General features: G+C 38.9%; 1 protein-coding gene across 1 annotated transcript; it reads right to left on the reverse strand.

Annotated features, from left to right (window-relative positions):
* Nucleotides 1-9,190: 9,190 nt before the first annotated feature.
* slc67a1 (solute carrier family 67 member 1) lies at nt 9,191-17,869 on the reverse strand. The gene is made up of 10 exons (XM_030413335.1): nt 17,373-17,869; nt 15,649-15,746; nt 15,351-15,496; nt 14,222-14,354; nt 13,361-13,476; nt 11,705-11,815; nt 11,343-11,443; nt 11,151-11,252; nt 10,395-10,515; nt 9,191-9,387 (listed from the first exon to the last, which is right to left on the reverse strand). Exons 1-10 carry the CDS (start codon nt 17,538-17,540, stop codon nt 9,200-9,202), a joined length of 1,284 nt encoding a protein of 427 aa, XP_030269195.1. The 5' UTR covers nt 17,541-17,869; the 3' UTR covers nt 9,191-9,199.
* Nucleotides 17,870-20,442: the final 2,573 nt, after the last annotated feature.

Raw genomic sequence — 20,442 nt, forward strand, 5'->3', positions numbered from 1 at the left:
CACCCGTGCACCTCCCTCACCCTCTGGCTCATCTACTGACTGCTGACACAGCCATTACTCACCAGTTTAAAGCAGCTCTTTGGCCGCGCAGCTCAGCGGGTTCGTTAAGATTTCGGGGGGAGGGGGGTGTTGGTTTGGGAGGAGGTGAGTGGGAGTACATAGGGTCAGGCCTATGGGCAGCTGGGATTAACACCGACCCGCCATCTGCCATCCAAATAATAATCAGAGTGAGGAAATCAATTGCCTGAGTAAATATCAGGTATGTAAGCTCGTTCAACCCAGTAAATTAATCTAAAGGACAATTTTGAGACTGTTTCACTGCTGACCACTGGGCCTGAGTATAATGACATATGATCAGTTTCATATTGTTCAGAAGAATATACTATAAACATGCCACATGTCCAACATGAAATTTGATTTTTGGAGCCAATACCCATACCACTGTATGAAGTTAAAACAATTGATACGATATACACCTTTTTAGTTGGCAAATATAGACCAATAATATCAGCCAAACAATAGATCTTTGATGCTCTAAGTTTATAATACAGGATAACGACTATACATGTGTTTTTGTATTTTTTTTTCAAAAACCTTTATTTAAAATCACGTTGAAATTGTTGTCATTAATTAAACTTGAATGTGTTTGTTCTAATTAATACCCTTGCATATCATTATATACCTCCAAGTTTTTGTTAATTTTCTCATTTAATCAAATTAAATAAAGTCTTGCTGAGAGCTGAGAGGATGTTTACCACTCCCACCTTTGTGCTTTAAGAATGAAGATGACATGAGACAAGAGGCAATTAGCTTAGCTTAGCAGAAATAAGGTGATAGCCTAGCTGGATCCGAAGGTGAATAGTCAGACGAAGAGCACACAACCTCCATAAAACCACATGGCTGTTGTTTGTATTTTGATTTTTGTTTTTTTCAGGCTAGCTTCTTTCCCATTTTCCATGCAGTTTTTTTTGCTAAGCTAACTTTGCAGCTTCATATTGAGTGTATTGAGCTTATTCGGTTTGCCAATTTTTTGTCATTTGTTCCATGAACAGTTTTGTGGTTTTACTTCTGGTCCTTTCATTTGAACCATTCAAAGCAGGTAAAAGCAACAAATTGAGTGGTGACGAGATAGTCACTTTCTGATACCAGTTTAATCTGTTCATTCAGAAAAACAGCCTTGGTGCATTTAGTCCAAAGTAGCACAACCTACAAGCTAACATTAGACTAGCTTCGTCAAAGGTGCCTTCCAAACACCATTAGACAGCTTTGGAGTTGTTAAAGTTGCTATTTTAACTTTGTATTTCCATGTAAAAACAAGCGGAAATAAAGTACTTTGTTTCCTCATGTTTTGGAGCCATACTCACCAGCAGCTGTAGGGTGCTGTGACTGAATGCAGACCTCATGGGGAAGCCCTCATTTTAGTACACTAACCCAACTCTGCAGGAACCCCAGATCATCTTGGGGTCTAGCCTACTGGCCGCCAGCTCACTAGCGTACAAGTTAGAACATGTAAACACTGAACTGCTGTAAGGACTCACTGTCTGCGTTCTGTGGATGCTAGCTCTTACCCTGCTTCCAGTCTGAGTTAGGCTAAACATGCGAGCCTAAAGGAACTTTTGACTATAATGGCTAAGAGCGCATAACACTTCATTTTCATTTACACCCTAAAAATGTCCCCCAAAATTGAACTCAATTACTCTGTTTGGCAAAGTATTTGATTTCATTTTAATCGAAGTTCTTAAAATCTCTCTCTCTCTATATATATACTGTTAAGTCAATGTATTTTGTAAAAGGTAATTGCTGCAAACGTTTACAAAGTAACACAGCATTATAAATAGGGAAAAAAGATGCTTTAGTGAAGAGTCGGACTATATAACAAATGAAATATGCCCTCCTTGACATGAACTGTCCTTGTCAGAGTTATTATCTAAATAACTGAAACTTTTTCTAAACTTCGATGAAGTGAACTGAGTTTAATGAATTCTTTTTCTTTGATTGACCGACAACTTTTCTTTGAAAGGCCCTACACACCTTTGGTACATGGACACACACATGCATATGCACGCACACACACACACTCACACACACACACACGCATTCACTTATCTTGCCTGATTGACTTCATGCACTTGTAGTTGTATGTAATGTGTTTGACTGACATCACAGCACCTGCTATTTTTTTTTGCTCCCTTTACATCTTTACTATTCTTCACAGTGTTCAGTTTTCAACATGATATCAGCTGTGTCGAATAAGCCTGAACAACTGCCTAAAATATAGCTTAAAGTCAATCCATTATGTCCATAGAGTCATATTTTTTTTGCTTGTGGTTGAACGTGGAAAGTAACTAAGTATATTTACTTAGCTTTTGTTATATATATACATATATATGTTTATCTATCGATCTATTGATCGATAGATCGATAGATCGATAGATAGATAGATAGATAGATCAGCCACAGCATTAAAAACCACTAACAGGTGAAGTGAATAAAATTGATCATCTCATCACAAAGCGATGTTATGCTGGGAAACCTTGGGTGCTGGTATTCATGTGAATGCCACTTGACTGGCACCACCCATCTAAACACTGTTGTGGACCAAGTAGACCCCCTCATCACAGCAACACTACAGTGGCCCCCCAGCAGGACAATGTACTTTTTTTTTTTTTTGCTTGAACAGAAAAAACAGAAAAAACAAAAAAAGGTCTATAACAAAAAACACACAATAAACAAAAATAGACAGTGGTCCAAAAAAATATAGAAATACATAAAAAAAAATACAAGGAAAAGGAAATGATATACATACAAGTTAAAGAAAACATTAGACTTCAGAAATTAAAGTTTTCTTTTAAAATGCTGTAAAGATGCTCTTGACAAGTGTCTTTTAGAATTCAGTATTTGTACACTATGATATCTAAGGGAGTAATGGCCATGTTTGGTTTTAAAACATTTCTTAGTTTTGTACTTTGTACATAACTTATTGTTATAGTGAAAGTGTATTTCAACACTGTGTATTATTACTTTTACTTAGCTAACCGATTATGTAGAATTTTATGTGATTTCAGCTTATTTTCTTTTGTTTTTGCTGTTGTAGTTTCTTTGATAGATATGAAATTAAACAATCGCAGAAAAATTGAGTTGAAGTGTGTGAGCTGCTCTCAGTCCATACAGCTGCTAAATGGACAAAGATGCAAATGTATTGTTATTTTATTTTATTAGAATGTTTTATATTGAATTAGTGGAATCATCTCACCACGTACTAAGGATTAAATAGACCAGGAACATTTTAGCTTGCTTTGTGAGATATTCTTGAGTGTCTTTTTCCTATTCTGAAAATGAATATATTTTGGGTTAAGAGTTTCAGAAAAAATAATGTTATTTTGTAGTTCACAGTTTTGCCACATCAAACTGAATTCCAGTTGCTGTAGATTACAGGGAAATCATTCAACTCTACCTAAACTTGCATTTAATTGACTGTATTAACATCTCAGACTTGCCCATATAAAACCATGGTTGTGTCATACATGGCAGCCCCTAAGCTGTCCAATATTACCAATAATGGTCAGATTTATCTTTTAAGAAAACAGATGCTGCTTCATATGAGTCATGCAAATAGCATGCAGAGCTTACAGCCGCTAATTCAAGCAGATGCCCCGCCTGGCACACTTTTTCCCGCCTTTGCATTGTATTGTTATCTAATCGGCTCAGCCATAATTAAAATGATATCCACATCCTCTCTTTTGAACCATATTATCTTCAAACATGCAAATCTCCAACTGTTTTAATCCAGAGGAAAACAATTAATTTCCACGGAGCAGCATTTACAATATAAATTAACCTCCCCTATGTTCACTGGTTTGCTAGCACACAGCGGCGCCTGTGCGCTAACTGAAATGTGTAGAAAACCAACATGGCCTTCCTCAGAGGCAAAGAGGAAGATCCTGTCTGATGTAGCCGGAGCCGGTCGCCCTCTGAGGTCAGCGCAGTGGTCATTCATTGTTCTGTTGTCGAGTATGATGCGACAGGGAAGGCGTCAGTGGAGGATTAGCGAGCAGCGGCACATGTCAGGGAGTGAGAGTGTGGACCGGAGCGTGCTGGAAAGACCGGGCGTCATCGTCATGGGGCTCAGAGCGGCTGACACACAGCCCCGCACGCTTCATGGCAGCACACACACAGAGGAGAGGGCAGATTGTGTCTATTAAGATGTCTGGTGATTCATCACACACCCCGCTGTTCATCCACAAAACGTGATACTCACCTTCAGACTACTGATGACCACTGATGTTTACGACAACAGTGTGACAGACACCCCTGTACCACGTCAGCACATATTTGGTATCAATAACTTATAAAGTATATTTGAATATAGCCTGTGATGTTGGTTAATTAGACACTATTTTGTCTAAAATGTCCCTGCGACTTTTACCAGCGGCAACATTTCTTTAATCAGCACAGCTATTTACGCAGGCCATGTCAACCTCTTTTTATCTCCTTTTATTCAAGTCTGTTGTCTTGTTTTATGCACACAACCACAGGGATTCCCTTCAACGCAACTGTCTACATAGGAGGCTTTTCAGCTGCATGTTTGCACTGCAACCATCTCTCATGCATGCGACAGAACAGATCTCTTTCAATTTTAATCAAGGTAATTATAAGGTATAAGGTAAATTCATTTAAAAAAAGGGTTTCAAAAACGAAATAGTGCTTGAGTCTATTTCTCTGTTGTCTGGTGGTACAACAGCGTATACTTCAATATATATGAATTTGTGGTATTTAGGAAATAGTGAAGTTGGAAAGTTGGTGGTAGAGCAAGGTTTCCGTCTCTCTCTCACATGCTGTTTTTTCTCTTGTGTGTCATATCCTGTCACCTCTCTGCTGGTTAATGTCTATCGAAGAAAAAAATGCCCCAAGAATGTCGTCAGTTTTCGCGTTTACCTCAGTCTTTCAGCCTTTCTCAGAGAAATCATTTACAATGCTGCCGATATTCCACTGTGCAAAAACACAATCAGCAAACCAAATCAGTTGGAAATACAATCATACCGGTCAAAATGAATTCAAGCAGCTGCAGTAGGTAATGTTTGGTTACTAAGAACATTCCTAAAGTGTCTGCTGAAGACAGTTTGAGCACACTACAAAAAAGTCCATCTATTTGTAGTAATGCTTCAAGATTAGCTGCACGTCGGCATGTTTTTCCCAACTTCTTCATCTTGCAAGATGCTTCCAATAGTGTTTTACAAAAACGTTTTTTTGTTTTTTCCATGTTGAATTTGTGCAGCCGGCTTCCTCGGCAGGTTTGCAGCCAGTCAGGCCGCTGCCATGTAATCAGGACAGGAACTCGAGCTGTCCCTCACCAGGTCGCTGTGGCCCCACTCATTATCTTATCTCCCATTGTAACCCGCTGTAATTCACCCTCTCATGATTGATGATGTCGCTGTCTGATTACACCAAGACAAAACCCCCCTAAGATCACCTTTCGTCCCCGTGGCCAACTCCACGAGCTCCACGAGCTCCACTGGAGAGGACGATGGGGGGCGGGGGGGGTTGTGTGGTGTCACATGCATGTCAGGTTTGTATTATTTCAGAGCAGGAATCAGCGCAAATGAACAGTAATATTTCTTTATGTTTCTAAATGGAAGTCCAACTATCTTGGGGAAGTGTAATTAAATTCTTGTGGTGCTGACTTGGTTGATTTGGATGGTAATTTTCAAGATGCACTGAACAAGACACTGGGCGAAGTGTCTCTGATAGGGAGCGTTGTGTGGTGCGGCACAAAAAGAAGCCCGGGTATAAAACATTTAGGCCGGAGGCTCCTCTGCTTCAGATCATGTCCCTGGCCTGCCTCGGACAAATCAGATAGGTAACCTGTGCTCTTTTTAAGTGAGACAGTGAGCCTCATCTCTCCATGCGGCAGGTGGAGACAGATGCCTCATTATCCATGCCACAGGGGACAAAACAAGCCCAGGACCCGCTGGCCCCCCCACTGGCATTTAGTTTCCAATGCACCAACACAGGGCAACCTTGGACCGTCGCCGGGACACGCTCATCTCTGACCTCAGTGAGCGCAGGTCGCTCGCAGAGTCACATTAAACTTTCAGAGAACCCAAAGGTCCCCGTCAGGAGTGTTAACAGCAGTATTGTCCCGACTACCCCTGACTCAAAGGGCCAAGTGTAATAAGGCACCCCCTCCAGCGGTCAGGGCCGCCCCCCTGGGACCACAGATACAGTGACAGCCTTCAGATCCATCTGCAGCTCCTTTGAATGAGTCAGATACAGACACAGAGATAGAAGATTCAACAGCAAGTGGATTTCTTTTTTTTTTAACAAGCTGAGTGTAAAAAGACAGGGGAGCTGCAGCAGATGACTGTACATGGAATGTGTTTTTTGAAGACTCAGACTACAGCAGGAAGTGTGGGATCAGGCTCAGATGATGGGATTGCCACTGAGACAACTGATCACATTAAAGGTGCAGTCTAGCTAAACAGACGGTATGCCAGCTAAGAGTCACTAAATATATCCTCCCAACACGATTGCTTTGAATTTTTGTATTCTGGAATGAAATAAAGTTGACATTTGAGGGCTTTACAGTAAAAAAATATATACTGTATATATATCTTGACTTTTCCCTGAACGACTGCTCTTACCTTGTTTTTAACTCTTAAATTAATTAAAAGAAACATGTAAAAGTATTTATTATAGCATGATGCTTTTATCTCTTTGTCAGGACGTTGGAATCTGTCTTAGCCACTGTTTCTAGGTTCATATAGTTTCTAGAAGTGCAATTAGAGAAAATCATATTCCACCAAAAGACTGTCTGCCTTAATATAAATATTGATAGTAAAATGTTTAAGAATTATTAAAATTTAGTTTGTAACTTCATTTTGAAAAACAAAAAACAAAATATCAACTATTTAAGGCCAAATACTTTGCCTTCAAATCTCATGAATCACAAAAAAAGAACTCTTCCTCACTTTAATTTCCAATCTAAACTGAACAAAATTTCGGAAAAATGCAGTTTTTTTTTAATTTTTCATCGCAATGAAAGATCTGAATGTTGGTTTCCTCTGTTTGTGTGCGTACATCAGACATTGGGCCCAAAGAACTGGCAAAAAAATCGCACCAGCGCCATGTGTTGAAGGTGCAGCCTGGTCCATAATAACCCTGTGGCACAAAGGACCCCCTACTGCTAAAATAAGATAATATGTATCTGGGATTGTTGGACGTAATATTTCAAAAACAGATCATTTTGTAGAAACAATGAAAACACCTGCTGCAGATTTTGTGACATCACTTCAACATGCTGTAGTTTGGCAGAAAAACTGTACATAAATATGAAAGAAAACAACCGAGATTGTGATTAACACGACAGGATTTATCTATCCTCCAAAAAATACGTCATTTGTTTTTCTGCACTAATGATTTCATATTTGTTAATACTGGGTTGTTGACTGGAGCGCTGAACCGTAGTATTCACATCCTTTAATCACTAACTCCTGCATTCAAAATGATACTTTAGTTCTAATTCTGCAGAAGACTAGTCCCTGTAAATTACATTATTATAAATTACATTATAGATTGTTGTGCATCAATGATTGTTGTTGCTGGTGGAACTAATTCATTTACTTTAGTACAGAGGGGGGTCCAGGGTTTGATGATTCTTTGGGTCCATCCAAAGACTCAAGAGATAAATCTGTGGGGACGTGAGATGACTGACAGGAGATGGAAGAAGAAAATTACAGAGTTCTCATTCAAGAAATAGTTCCATTTTGTATTTATAAGCTGACACGGCTGGTAATGTTTTCACCTGTGTGGACAGATTTTTGACAGCCCAATTGCAAGATACAACCATGAAAACTTAAGGGTGTGTAGGTCAGATTCAAAATCATGGCCAAATTCAAAGACGGGTTTTGTCGCATGTAATAATGTAGTAATCACCACTGAGTAGTCATGGGTCAGAATGGGAACATGTTGATAGCCGATGCAGCTGGTGTGATCCCATCGTAAGATGGTCTCTAGTTCTCTTTTCTTTTCTGAAATATCAAAAAATGTACCACATGGAGCTCAATCAGTTACTGAAATGCAGCCATCTGAGAAGGTAAGAGGGGAACCACTGACAACTCATGGTCATCAGAAGTGTGACAAGGAGCCACAATAGAGATTGCTTTTCACTGTAAAGGGTCACAGGCCAACAATGAAGGGACCACTGGTTTGACATTGAACAGTATATTGTCTTCTATAAGCTGACCACATGTTTTTTTATGTAAACTTTTGATGTAAAAAGGGTCAGGGGCCAACTCATGTTGTGAAATCTTAGTTGAATGTAATGGAGCATATAGTAGCAGATAGTCGAAATGCTATATAAAACACCATACCTGAGTATCTGAGTATGATTTCTATCTGTAGTTACCGCGTAAAAGCTAAATCCTCAACAGCTTTGACCAGCTCCCTCTTATTCACTTTGTCCTGTTTCAAAACACCCTGCTGGTTGCGAGTAGCAATAGAAAACATGATTTTAAAAAAATCTCTTTTTAATGGAATTACTAGTCTAATTCCATTACAGGTGAATAAAGTTGCAAGACTGTTTTTTTTTTTTTAAGAACTACACTGTCATCACAGCACTGGAGTGGCTGACATGTTCTGACAGGACTGATTATATTGACATATTGTATGACTGTTTCCCTCACATATGTTTTGTTTTTCAGCAAAGATTTAAACCCTCTGGAAAAGCATTTAGACCATCATAGGACACGAAAACACACACAATGAATTAATGTTAAAAAATAGAATCATTTTCAAATGTTTATTGAAAAACAGTGACACATTTAAAAAATATATACTTTAATTACATTATTAATTGTTGTGATAAAATTATTTTCAATCTTAAATGATGTTGATTGGCCCCATAATCAATCATTTTTGACGATGTTACATAAAATGTCAATAACAGCAAACCGATGTTAAAGAGAGACTCTAAGGTGAATGTGAGCGTCATCAGGTAAAATAAGAGGATTTGCTTCCATCTAGTGGTTTGGCTATGAACCTCCACCACAGATCAAACAGATCTGAACCACTGATGAATTGGAGGGACCTGACCTTATCTCATCACGTCGTCGACTGCAACAGAGAACTTTAAATAGGTGCAGTCGTAGGAATGATCGTCAGCTGGAGATGAGCAGATCATTTTTTTTAACACTGAGAGATTTCATTTCGTTTGCTCGGTCGTCTTCTCACGGCCACGCTGCAGCAGGTAAACAAACACTGCCATATTAACAACACACTGGATCATGCCTATAGAGGATATCCCGTAGTTCACATACAGGAAGCCGCCTGCGGTCGGTCCGACTGTGCGAAGCAGAGATTGGACAGACGCACACAGTCCCAGCATTGTGCCTGCGTACAAGAGCAAAGCAGGCTCAACAAACAACTGGATTAAAATATCTGCATTTTTAAAATTCTACTTCAAATATTCATTTTGGTCTTTGGTCTCTCACTCTCTGGGATGAGGTGAGCCTGCAGGTTTCAGATTCATTTCTGTTGGTTTAGGGACTCTTACAACTGACACTGAAACATCAGAGGTTGTACTTCTCTCCGTCTTTTTATCTACAGCTGCACCATGTAACTATGTTGTAACGTTGTTTTGTAAAAATGTTGGTTCCTATATTGAACTCTTGGATTTCTAGATGGGCAGTGTGCTCTTTTTGCTCTCACGCCACCATAACTCAAAATACAAGCGTGTTTTCTGTCATCTTTACAAAAGCAAATGTAAACATATGACTTTGACACTGGGACAGAATCCTTCTGTATTGGATAGACTTTCTTGATACCCTAGCTGCAAATTAGAATAATAAGGGGGTTTCAGTTCCCTGTTTTTTATGACATGAATATAAAGAGTTTTTTGTGTTGCTGTAATTTGTCTTACAAGAGATCGAATACTTGAAAAGGATGTGGCTCCCCCTGTTGGGATATACCTGTTGTGCTGATTGTGGTTATCTATTATTACCTCACCGGCTTAAACTGATTGAGTGAAATTGCCACAACACACGCTGAAATGTCTGTGTGGCAATATTAAATATTGCAATGGGAGTGCTGTCCTTGTTTGTCTTTTTTGGTTATTCAGTACATTAAGAATTCAGCAGCCAACCTTCAAGTCTAAACGTGAGTTGAGTGCTTTGTGACTTCTATTTATGAACATATGGCTTTAAAGATTATCTAAAACAGAAGTCTGCACTTGCAAACTCGTATTCCTTGTATCACAAGCTCTGTCTCTCTTCATAGGCCCGTAAAAGGATGCTCAACATACCCTTTTATGGTAGCTGCAATCAGATACAATTGCCGTGAATGTTTTTGTTGATTTTGTAGCTGTGTGCCGTGCGAGCAGGAAGGCAAGAGGACTTCACCTGTGTCAGACGAAGGTACGCCCTTGGTGAGCATGCTGTCCGTGATGACGTTGAACACACTGAGAGAAAACATCATCGGCATGACGGTGAGGCAGAACTGGAACACATTCTGCATGTAGGCCTGCAGAGAAAAAAGAAATACCGAAATAAAAGTAAAGGATTCAATTAATTTTGAGGCAACTACAGGTATTGGCTTAAGGGCGTCAATTCACTTTTGATATACAGATATCTCTGAAACGCCTCAAGCAGCTCCACTGAACCTGCCTGTTTACCGTTATGTGGATTACCTGAGCTATAAACTATTATTAAGCAATTGCAAATGTTTATAAATATCAGTTTCAACTTTATAAAGGCCATCAAAATGATGTAAATTGTGTAAATAAGGGAAATTTGCCAGCCAATAAGTTGTGACATGTTTAGTGTCAATGCAAGTAGAAAACTTCCAACCTCCAGTTTCAGGGATTTTTAATGCTTTCAGACCAGTCAAAGAAATATCAGGGGGGGGAAAGAAATGAAATAAAAGATCAGAACGAAATACAAAATAAAGGACGAAGGTAGGAAATAATAAAAAAGAGAACAAACACACTAAGGAAAGCTGGACAGAATACAAGAAAGTTTCATATATCGAGCTGAAGTACTGCTGTTTTGTGAGATCTGGTTCAGTACTTTAATACTCTGTAGTCCTGGTGTGTGTGTCTTTATGTGTGTGTGTGTGTGTGTGTGTGTGTGTGTGTGTGTGTGTGTATGTCTGTGTACCTGAGCCAGTCCCACCAAAGAAGAAACTGCGATGGACAGAAGCAGCAGCGAGTGGTCAGAGAATCTCGGCGTGAGCCGACCGATCACCCCTCCCTGAATAACCTGAACAAACATCCAGGTTTTATCGACCTCATCTCAAATTCTGACACTAAAGTCACGACCAAACTGTCTTGTATTTCAATCTGCACTTACCATTTGTCCTATGCCAAAATAAGCCATCAGATAGCCATTCTCCTCTGGTGTCAGCTTGAAGAACTCCAAAGCAATGATAGAGAACATCACTTGGAAAATACCTTAAAAACAGAGAGGAACAATTCTTTGGTTTAATTTACAGAGTTTCAGCTTTTCCATAAAACGTTCAAACTTGTTAAAATGTAACATAAAATATATATGTAATGGACACAGCATGTTTTCTGCTACACATTAAGAGCAAATATCAACACAATATGCTGCTTCATGGAGAAAAAATTGGGAGGGGCCATAAATGTTAAGTTTAGTAAATACAATCTGAAAATGATTTCTTTCACCAAACCACGTCTCACATGAACTCTCACCTGATGGCAAACCTGCAACTATCTTCACAATAAAAGTCCGTGCCACGCCTGGAAACTTCATCAGTCTTGTGATCTCCCCCACATTGAATATGGATTTTTTTTTGCTCTCACCTGAAGTGAATTCAGAGAGAAAAAAAATAGCATTGATGTACAATGGCCCAATACCTGACAGATTGGTCCGTGAACGATTTTTTTTAACCTTTATTTCTAACCTATTATTACCATTTCTTAATTTTTTCAGGGGAGGTTGATCGCACTCACACAGTTACACATTCACACCTGGAAGATGCCCATTCGCTCCTCTTTGAGCAATGCTCTTTTCCAGGAACACTTGGAAAGTCTTCAAAATCATTATTACGATTGTGAATCATTCATTTTAAACATTCTGTCCAAAATGTTTGTCAGGTTAATCTCTTCTAATCTCTTTCAACTTTTGCTTGATGGACTTAGCCGAGACTATCGAGAGTTTCAAGAGCTGAAAATCCACACCCAAGTGGCCATCTCTCTTCTTGACGAGTAAGCTTAAGCTTAGGTTTGGTGGCCGACTAACATTAGCCAGCAACGTTAACGCAGATGGTGTTAGCAACATTAACACTGATGTTAGTGACACACTGGCGACCACTTGAGGAGTTAGTGATCTGGCGAGATTTCAATGGAAGGTGCAGAGATGGAATGACGTATTTAATGGCTGAATGTTATCAATAACATCTTAAAATCTGCAAATGATCTCATTGTGTTTTGCACAAAACACTATCTATCCTCACTAAATAAGGCTAAGTAAGAGTGGAGAGTTTGAGGAGATATTTCAAGCGGCCCTGAAAGTAGGACTGGGCAGTATTTTGACGTTATCGATATATTTTCAAACATGATACAATTCAGATTGATACAGTGTTACTTAATAACCCATTTCTTCTGTTAAGCCAGTTTGTGTCTGTCCTCTTTCACACTCTCTGCACAGTGAGCAACCCTATTTCAATGTTTAATTTTAGACCGTTAATTATTCTACAGTGTGATGTAGACAGTGTTAGCTCAAAGTTCACAATGTTGAATTTGTTTCACGGTCCAGAAAAATGAAGCAGTTCATGTTCATTTCTTTTATAGTCAACGAAAAGCGCTACTAATAAGATTTGGTCTGGTTTCTGGTTATTAAATTTAGAGTGTCAACTAATGCATTCCCACCCGACATCGTCAGTATATGTTGTATACTGTTGTGCTAACGAGGCTACAGTGCGATCATATCCCGTTGCGCAACTTCACAATCCAGCAATGAACTGTGGTGCCACTTTGGAGAGGTTGTAAAATAAATCCATGATCATAAACCCAACACTGAATGTCTTCTGTGATTATTTATACTTTTTCAGTGTTATAAACAGCGCGGTTGCTGTTGTTGGTATAACTGTTAGCCTTCCGCTTTCAATCACATGTTTCCATAGATCAACCAATCAGAGGCTGTCTTCATGATATATCGTGCACCACCATTCAGCCTGAAAATACTGAGATATGAATTATGGTCCATATCACAAGTTTCAATGTTTCAATGTTAAATAACTATTTTTAAATAAAAATGTCCATGTGCCATACGCCTAATCAGCATTTCATACAGATTCCAAAACAGCTGAGCACTGTGTACGTGTAGAAGATGGAAGCGTGACTTACTGTCTGTGCTGGTTGTAGTTGAAGCTTGAACTTTGGTATTTTTTGGGATAAACTTCAAAACCAACAGTAAGCTGAAGGTACTCCCAGCAGCCCCAAAACATGCAGTGAATGTCTCCCTGGGAAAAGAAAGCAGTGTTAGGAGGACAGATGTGTTCGGACATTTTAGGTCTACTTTAAATCGTGTAAATAATTGTGGCAACACTACACAGACATTAAATAGAGCTTCAAAATTTCAACGTCTATCATTATTGTCATTGCAATTCCATGACTAGCTAATTTCATTATTGTTCATTTTTTTGCAGCCACAAGAAGGGGAGCGGAAAAAAAACTATGAGCAAAACAGTGATAAAACAGTTGATATCGATATATTTACTTTTGTCAAAAAGATTGTGATAGTTTGGCTCCCAGCATTAACATTTATGAAGTGCATTTAAGCTTTTTTAATTTTAACATCAGCCAGCCCTTTAACATGGCCTCTGAGATTTAGTGTCTTACCTAAGAAAGACAGCGTCAAAAATTGAGGAGAAAGAAGCATCTAAAGTGGCCCAGTGTGTCATCAAAAGAAAAGGTCCTAATGATCTGAATCACTGACATTTAAGGAGCAGTCAGTGTTTTTATTAACTTGTGTAAGCAACCCTTCAAACTTGGCGATTAGATGTTTCACCATACTTATCTCTGGAACAAGCAGTTGACCTCTAGATTGGAGTGGTATATTACATTTTTTGGATCCTGAAATGTTCATGTGTTTGTGTGTGTCCAAAAGTAGAATATGTTCAAACAACCAGTCATCCCACATCATCTATAGGACCTCCTGATGTAACCAAATTACTCGGCCTAGACTCACACACAACACAAACTCACCCATAGCGTGTGTTAAGATGGCCGCCCAATGTTGAGCCAGCTATCATACCGACACCAAAACACAGACCTAGCTTGGATAAGGCATCTGCCCGTTTTTCAGGCTCTGTCAGGTCTGTAACAACCATCTGACATGCTGCAGAGAGGAGTGGGAAGAAAAGATTGAAGTGGAACTGCATGTAATTTCATTTCATTCATTCAGTTTAGGTCATATAGCGCAGGGGTGAAACTTTTATCCTAATTATTTCTATATTTAGAAATGGCTTCTGGATTGCATACAATTCCACTTATCAAAGTAAATGATACATTTGTGTGTGTATTGCACAACAATATAATACAATATGATACAATACTCTGATTCTTATATCCTATTGCATATTGAGACAGACGTTTCTCTGTGTCGCGTGATGTTATCCTTGTGATCACTCGGTTTGGTCTTGCGTCCCAGTTTGAAACATGCAGTAATGATCTACCGCTGTTATTTTTAATCTGTCGATGAGGACGAACAATCACTAGTAGGACCAGCATGCTAGTAGCATAACAAAATAGCAGCTTTGCCTTTTGGGTTCCCAACATGTCACACTCACGGATCATGGAGAGACAACGCACCAACTGATTTGGTCTGAATGTACCTCTAGAGACACACTGTTAGGGAGAAAACATTTAAAAATATTTTGCTACAAATGGAGCTTTTACTCAATCAATATAATATAATCAATACTAATTATTCAATATAAATGTATATATATATATATATATATATATATACACATACACACACACACACATATATATACATATACATACATATATATATATAAAATAATATAATTGCAGACTTAGTTTAGCAACATTTAATAATCTTTCCCAAAAATAATGTAGTCTTGAACTAGAGCCTGACTGATATATCGGTTGGTGGACATTATTGTCACATATGTAATAATATTGGTGTATATAATGTCCGAATTACGGTGGAATGAAAACTTGAATGAAACGTTTGATCGATTATCATTTGGGTTCCAGTAAATGTTTCAACTGTAAAATTGAAATGAAATGAAATATTATGAAAAAAAAGTTATAAAAGTTTGAAATGCTCACTTCATTGAGGAGGATTACAGTGGGTGATGCTTACCAGGTAGGACATGCATGAAGACTGTGGGAAGTTTGTGGATGAACAGCATGGCAGGATGGTCGGCTATGGCCAGCAGCAGAAAGAAAACAACGGTTGCAGAACAAGCCAGAGACAAGGCTGCTCGTGCACCGAACAGATCCCCAAATCTGCAAAAAACAACAAAAGCCCAAAAACACAAGTTTTCAGCCAGACAAATGCGGCGTAGGTCGTTAATATTTGCTCCACAGCAATTCTGTGATACATCAAATTCAACCTGCAAGCACCTGCGTATAAGTGTCTGTAATAATATTGTCCTTACCTTCCAAACATGGGACCCCCGAACAGCATGATTACACCGACTGTAGTTTGTAAATAACCAAACCACAAGGTGTCAAAGCCAAGTTTCTTTGCCAAATACTACAGAGAGACATAATGAGAATACATAATTAAATTCATATAATCAAAATCATTATGCTATGATGACATGGTCAGAGCAGAGTGTGAAATCCCTGCAGGTAAGAAAAACCCTCGACCAACCAACAAACTGTGACTATTTGGATGACTCCTGTTTTTATATATATCATGTGAAGCATATTATGCCACATTCATATCATGCCACGTTAGAGGAACAAGAACTTGACCGCCTTCAAGAATCACTTTTTGATTGCTCAGTATCAGCCAAAGCGTCACTATTGTACTTCTGCTGCCTTTTGCTTTCTAGCTTTAGGAAAAATAATCACAGTAGCTGCCACATGATGACAACAGGCATCAGTCTTCAAGTGTCAACGGTTTGTCCTTGATGAATGTGACTGTGGTGATGGAAGGAGTGGCGGGTTTAGTTGGCAGAAATGAATTCCCCCCGTCACGTTTTGCACAATGTGTCATGATTTTGAGGTTTGGACTGTTTTTTGGGAGAAAACACATGTGACAGCATTCATTTCTGTTTTCAGCATTGTACAGTCAATCAATCAATTATTCCAAAAAGAAAAACAGCAGATTAATCCATGATGAACATAATCATGAGTTACAGTCCTAATCAAAATAGTTATTTGGGCTCTGCAAATCCTGCATTTACTGCGATTTTATAGGGGCACTATGGAGTTTTGGAGAAGAAATTCAAACCCTTAATGAGGTAATAATACTCAGAAATATATATTTTTTCCATAACTGAATAAACAGTTTTTCTTAGAGGAAAAAAGGTCCACAGAACACTGTTTGAAGCTAAAAAGGTGGCAGGGTCCGCCACGTATAAACAAAGTAAAACAGTATGAAATTAAAGTATGAAATGTGTTGTCCTTTAAGGTCAGTTGTTCGTTCAGTTTATTCGGTCATGAAAAGACCATAGAGTTTGTTTATTTAGTTTTTTTAAGCATGAAAAAAAAAAATCAATCAATAGAGATCTTTCTCATCTGATTAAAATTTCTTCTCCAAAACTAAAAAGTGCACCTTTTAATACTTTAAGAACAGCTTCCTGATTAAACTTACAAACTTTGACTTGAGATTTTCAATGCAGTACATTTACTAGTTACAGAGTATTTTTACAATGTGTTATTTCTTTACTTTGGTAAAGGACGTATACACTTCCTCTAACCATGTGTATGGTTATATAACATAAATAACAATGACATCAGCAATTCTGACTGCATTGGCGAGCCCTTTAACTTGCTTAAAATGTGCGTTTGGGTTAATGTTGCTGATATGAAGTAGGTCATTTACTGAAGGACGTATGTGAATGCAGGTCTTTTATTTGGTATATAGTTTTTACTCCTGCAGCACTGCTACTGAAGGATGTGGGTTGATGCTTACATGAATGGAGCCTACTACTCTTAGCCTGCCATGCGCTACATGTGATCACTTCTATAGCCATATTAAATGCTATAGGCCATCTGTCATCACCGATAACAATGAAATCGGTTAATATGCAAGAACGTCGTATTGTCACTGTACATTCGCTTCTCAATGGGCGCTTCCGTGAGCGTTTTCACATTCATGGCGGGCACGGAAATCTCAGCTTCGCTCTGACATAACCGAAGAAATACTCACAGGGGTGACAGAAAACTGTAAAAACATCCATGTGATGTCAAAAGCAGCGATGAGGTAAACGACGTTAATGACTGTCGTCCGCTTTCGTTGCTCAGCAGCGTCGGTCTGTGAGGAGGACACCACCGGAGCCCTGGAGGTTTCCTCGGTGGTTTCTCCTCTTCGACTCATCCTGCTTCTTGTAGAAAACACACCTATACAGCCACTTGTTGTTACCTCGGGGAATCGACAGCAAGTGGGAATCAGACCGCGAAGAAATCGGTGTGTCACCTGTCCGGGAAAATAACCTCTGACCTGGTGAACCCTTACATGAACCAGCCAACCTGGTGTTAACGATATTTGCACTTTGGAGCGGAGGGCTGACGAACTGAAGGGGGCGTCACCGAGGTAGCTAACGTTACATCTCACCGGCCAGCTAATTACCAATAATTAACACATAAGATGGGGAAATGGGAGAGTTTGGATTAAGCCAAACTGTTCACCGGAACAGCTGGAAGTGTTTTCGGTATGACTGTAACATAATTATGAGCTCAGTGAACATAAACGTCCGCTAAAGGAAAACACACCGGAAAGTTTCCTACAGTGATGCGTTCAAGAACACCTACTAAGGTGGTACTTTGCATTCTTTGGTGGCCCTGCTTTGTGAGTTCTTGCTCAAATTGAATGGTATTGAATCAGTGATTGAAGAAGTTCGCCTAACTGAGCATAAAGTAAAGTGTAGTGTTGCGGAAGAATTCTAATCAGAAGACAAAAATAAACAGTGCTGCAACAGTCACAGCGTAAAATCCTGCCTTCACAAATGTCCTGAAATAAATTACACACTTTTACAACTCAACTCAAATTTACAATTTCAAAAGTTTAAGGGCTTATCATTGCAGGCTGAATTGCTTATGTCATTGTTATATAAGTGGTATAACCATATCCGTGGGGAGAGGAAGAAAAAAAACTCAATTACTATTAAAAGTACTGCTTTGAAAATGTTGATAAACTCAACTTCCTCAAGTACGTAAGGAAACTGTTCTTAAAGTATTAAAGGTGCACAATGCAGTTTTGGGAAGGGAATTTTAGAAGAAGGAAAAGCTTTTCACCGACACTCTTATGTAATCAAAAAGTGAAACTTAAAGCGAAACTCTCGCCAAAAAGCAACCAAGGCTTTATTTGGGATTGAATATGAGTCAAACCTTCGTGTAAAAGCATAATTACGACGAAAGAGGCACTTTTAGGATTTACCATAGTTTCGGTTTTGGGCACGTTAATTTTGAATGGCAGAGCTAGGGGCATGACACGCGCTAGCATTGATCCCCGAGTGCGACCCTCAAGCGTGCCTGTCAGGTCGCACTCAGGGATCGACACTTTTTGTCTGGCATGACTGCGACGCGCAGGAGGTGCAGCATCTAACCTGAGTAGTTCAAAAAGCTTCCTTTTCATAAACTCTGTGTACACAAACAATGTTCTCAATGCTCGTGTTCATGAGTAGAGACCCTAGTGATGCTACGAGCAAAGTTTCATGTTGTGTCGAGCCTTCTTAGTGTTCTAAAAATAGCGATTTTGATGCTAGCGTGTCATGCCCCTAGCTCTCCTGTTTAAAATTAACGTGCCCAAAACCGAAACTACGGTAAATCTTAAAAGTGCCTCTTTCGCCGTAATTATGCTTTTACACGAAGTTTTGACTCATATTCAATCCCAAATAAAGCCTCGGTCGCTTTTTGGCGAGAGTTTCGCTTTAATGCTGTTACAGTATGGCAAAGTGAACCATCACAGGGTAAATCTACTAAAAAGCAGGTCAAATTTCACAAATCAGCCTTTAATCCCTTCCTGTGGCAGAATCCAGGAGGTAACCCATGAATAAAACCTGGATCAAAAGATCTGGAATATAACATTCTCTTTAGGGCCTCAAATGCCCAAAAAGTTACTATATCATACATTCAAAGTATGTACTTAGCATGTTAGCATCTGTGACTTGAATAAAGTCAATATATCATCAGTGAAATCTATAAACAAACAGATTGATCTGTATACTAAATACGTGTTCTTTACAAATGATAATGTTTTTCTGACTACTCTGGGTAACTCTCTAAGAATTTTCCACTATTTTCAGAAATTTCAAAAATCAAACGATGAATTGATAATCCGAGAAGATTATCAGCAAATGGATCCAAAATGAGTTTTGTAGAAAATAGTTCAAACTCAGCTGCATTTCAACCAGCTCCAATGATTCTTCTTTTACATAAATGCATGAGTAAGAATAATCTAGTAAAATACACCATAGTTTAACTGTCACAGGGGACAGTTTTCTGCATTGAGTCCTTTTTAATTTTTCATACATGGACATACATGAAAAACTAGTCCATGCATTTTTCTTCAGTAGACTCAACTGTATACTGTCTTTAAAGGCCCCCATGAAAAATCCATCAGACAGCTGCAGCTGACGCAGAACGCTGCTGCTCGAGTCCTAACAAGAACCAAAAAAGTAGATCGCATCATTCCAGTTCTTATCTCTTTACACTGGCTTCCTGAGGGAAATTGTTTTCAAAATCCTGCTGTTGGTAAGTATTGAATAGTTTTAGGGCCAAAATACATTTCTGATCTGCTGCTACATTACAAACCACCCAGACCTCTGAAGACATCAGGTACTGGTTTGCCTTCCGCCCCTCGAGTCAAACCTAAACACGGTGAAGCAGCGTTCAGTTATTATGCACCACATAAATAAACTTCCCAAAAAACTTCAGGTCCACTCTGACTCTCACGTCTTTTAAATAAAGGCTGAAAACCTTTTTGTTAGCCACTGCCTTTTATTTAAGCAATTTTAAGGTGTTGATCAATATCTTGAACTAGGCTTTAACTTGTATTGCCTTGTCTTTTTAAAATCTATTCTATTTCAGTTTATTTTTCTATTTCTAACTTGTTTAAATGTTTTGTTTAATGCATTGTTGTTGTACATGCTGACTTGTGTACTTTTAGCTGCCTTGTGTACTTAACCTGCTGATTGTGTACTTACTGTGCTGATTGTGTACTTAACGGGCTGACTTGTTTGTGTCCGTGTACAACTACTCCAGGTGCCTTTAATTGCCCC

This window comes from Sparus aurata, chromosome 4 (genome assembly GCF_900880675.1).
Source record: "Sparus aurata chromosome 4, fSpaAur1.1, whole genome shotgun sequence".
Taxonomy (NCBI): Eukaryota; Metazoa; Chordata; class Actinopteri; order Spariformes; family Sparidae; genus Sparus; species Sparus aurata.

What these genes read in the sequence shown, in the direction of transcription:
- slc67a1 (XM_030413335.1), bottom strand. Translation starts at nt 17,540, where the DNA reads ATGAGTCGAAGAGGAGAAACCACCGAGGAAACCTCCAGGGCTCCGGTG. An exon ending in TACAGTTTTCTGTCACCCCT is followed by an intron (nt 15,747 to 17,372) that starts GTGAGTATTTCT and finishes GTCTCTCTGTAG; the next exon opens with TATTTGGCAAAGAAACTTGG. An exon ending in AACTACAACCAGCACAGACA is followed by an intron (nt 11,816 to 13,360) that starts GTAAGTCACGCT and finishes AATTCACTTCAG; the next exon opens with GTGAGAGCAAAAAAAAATCC.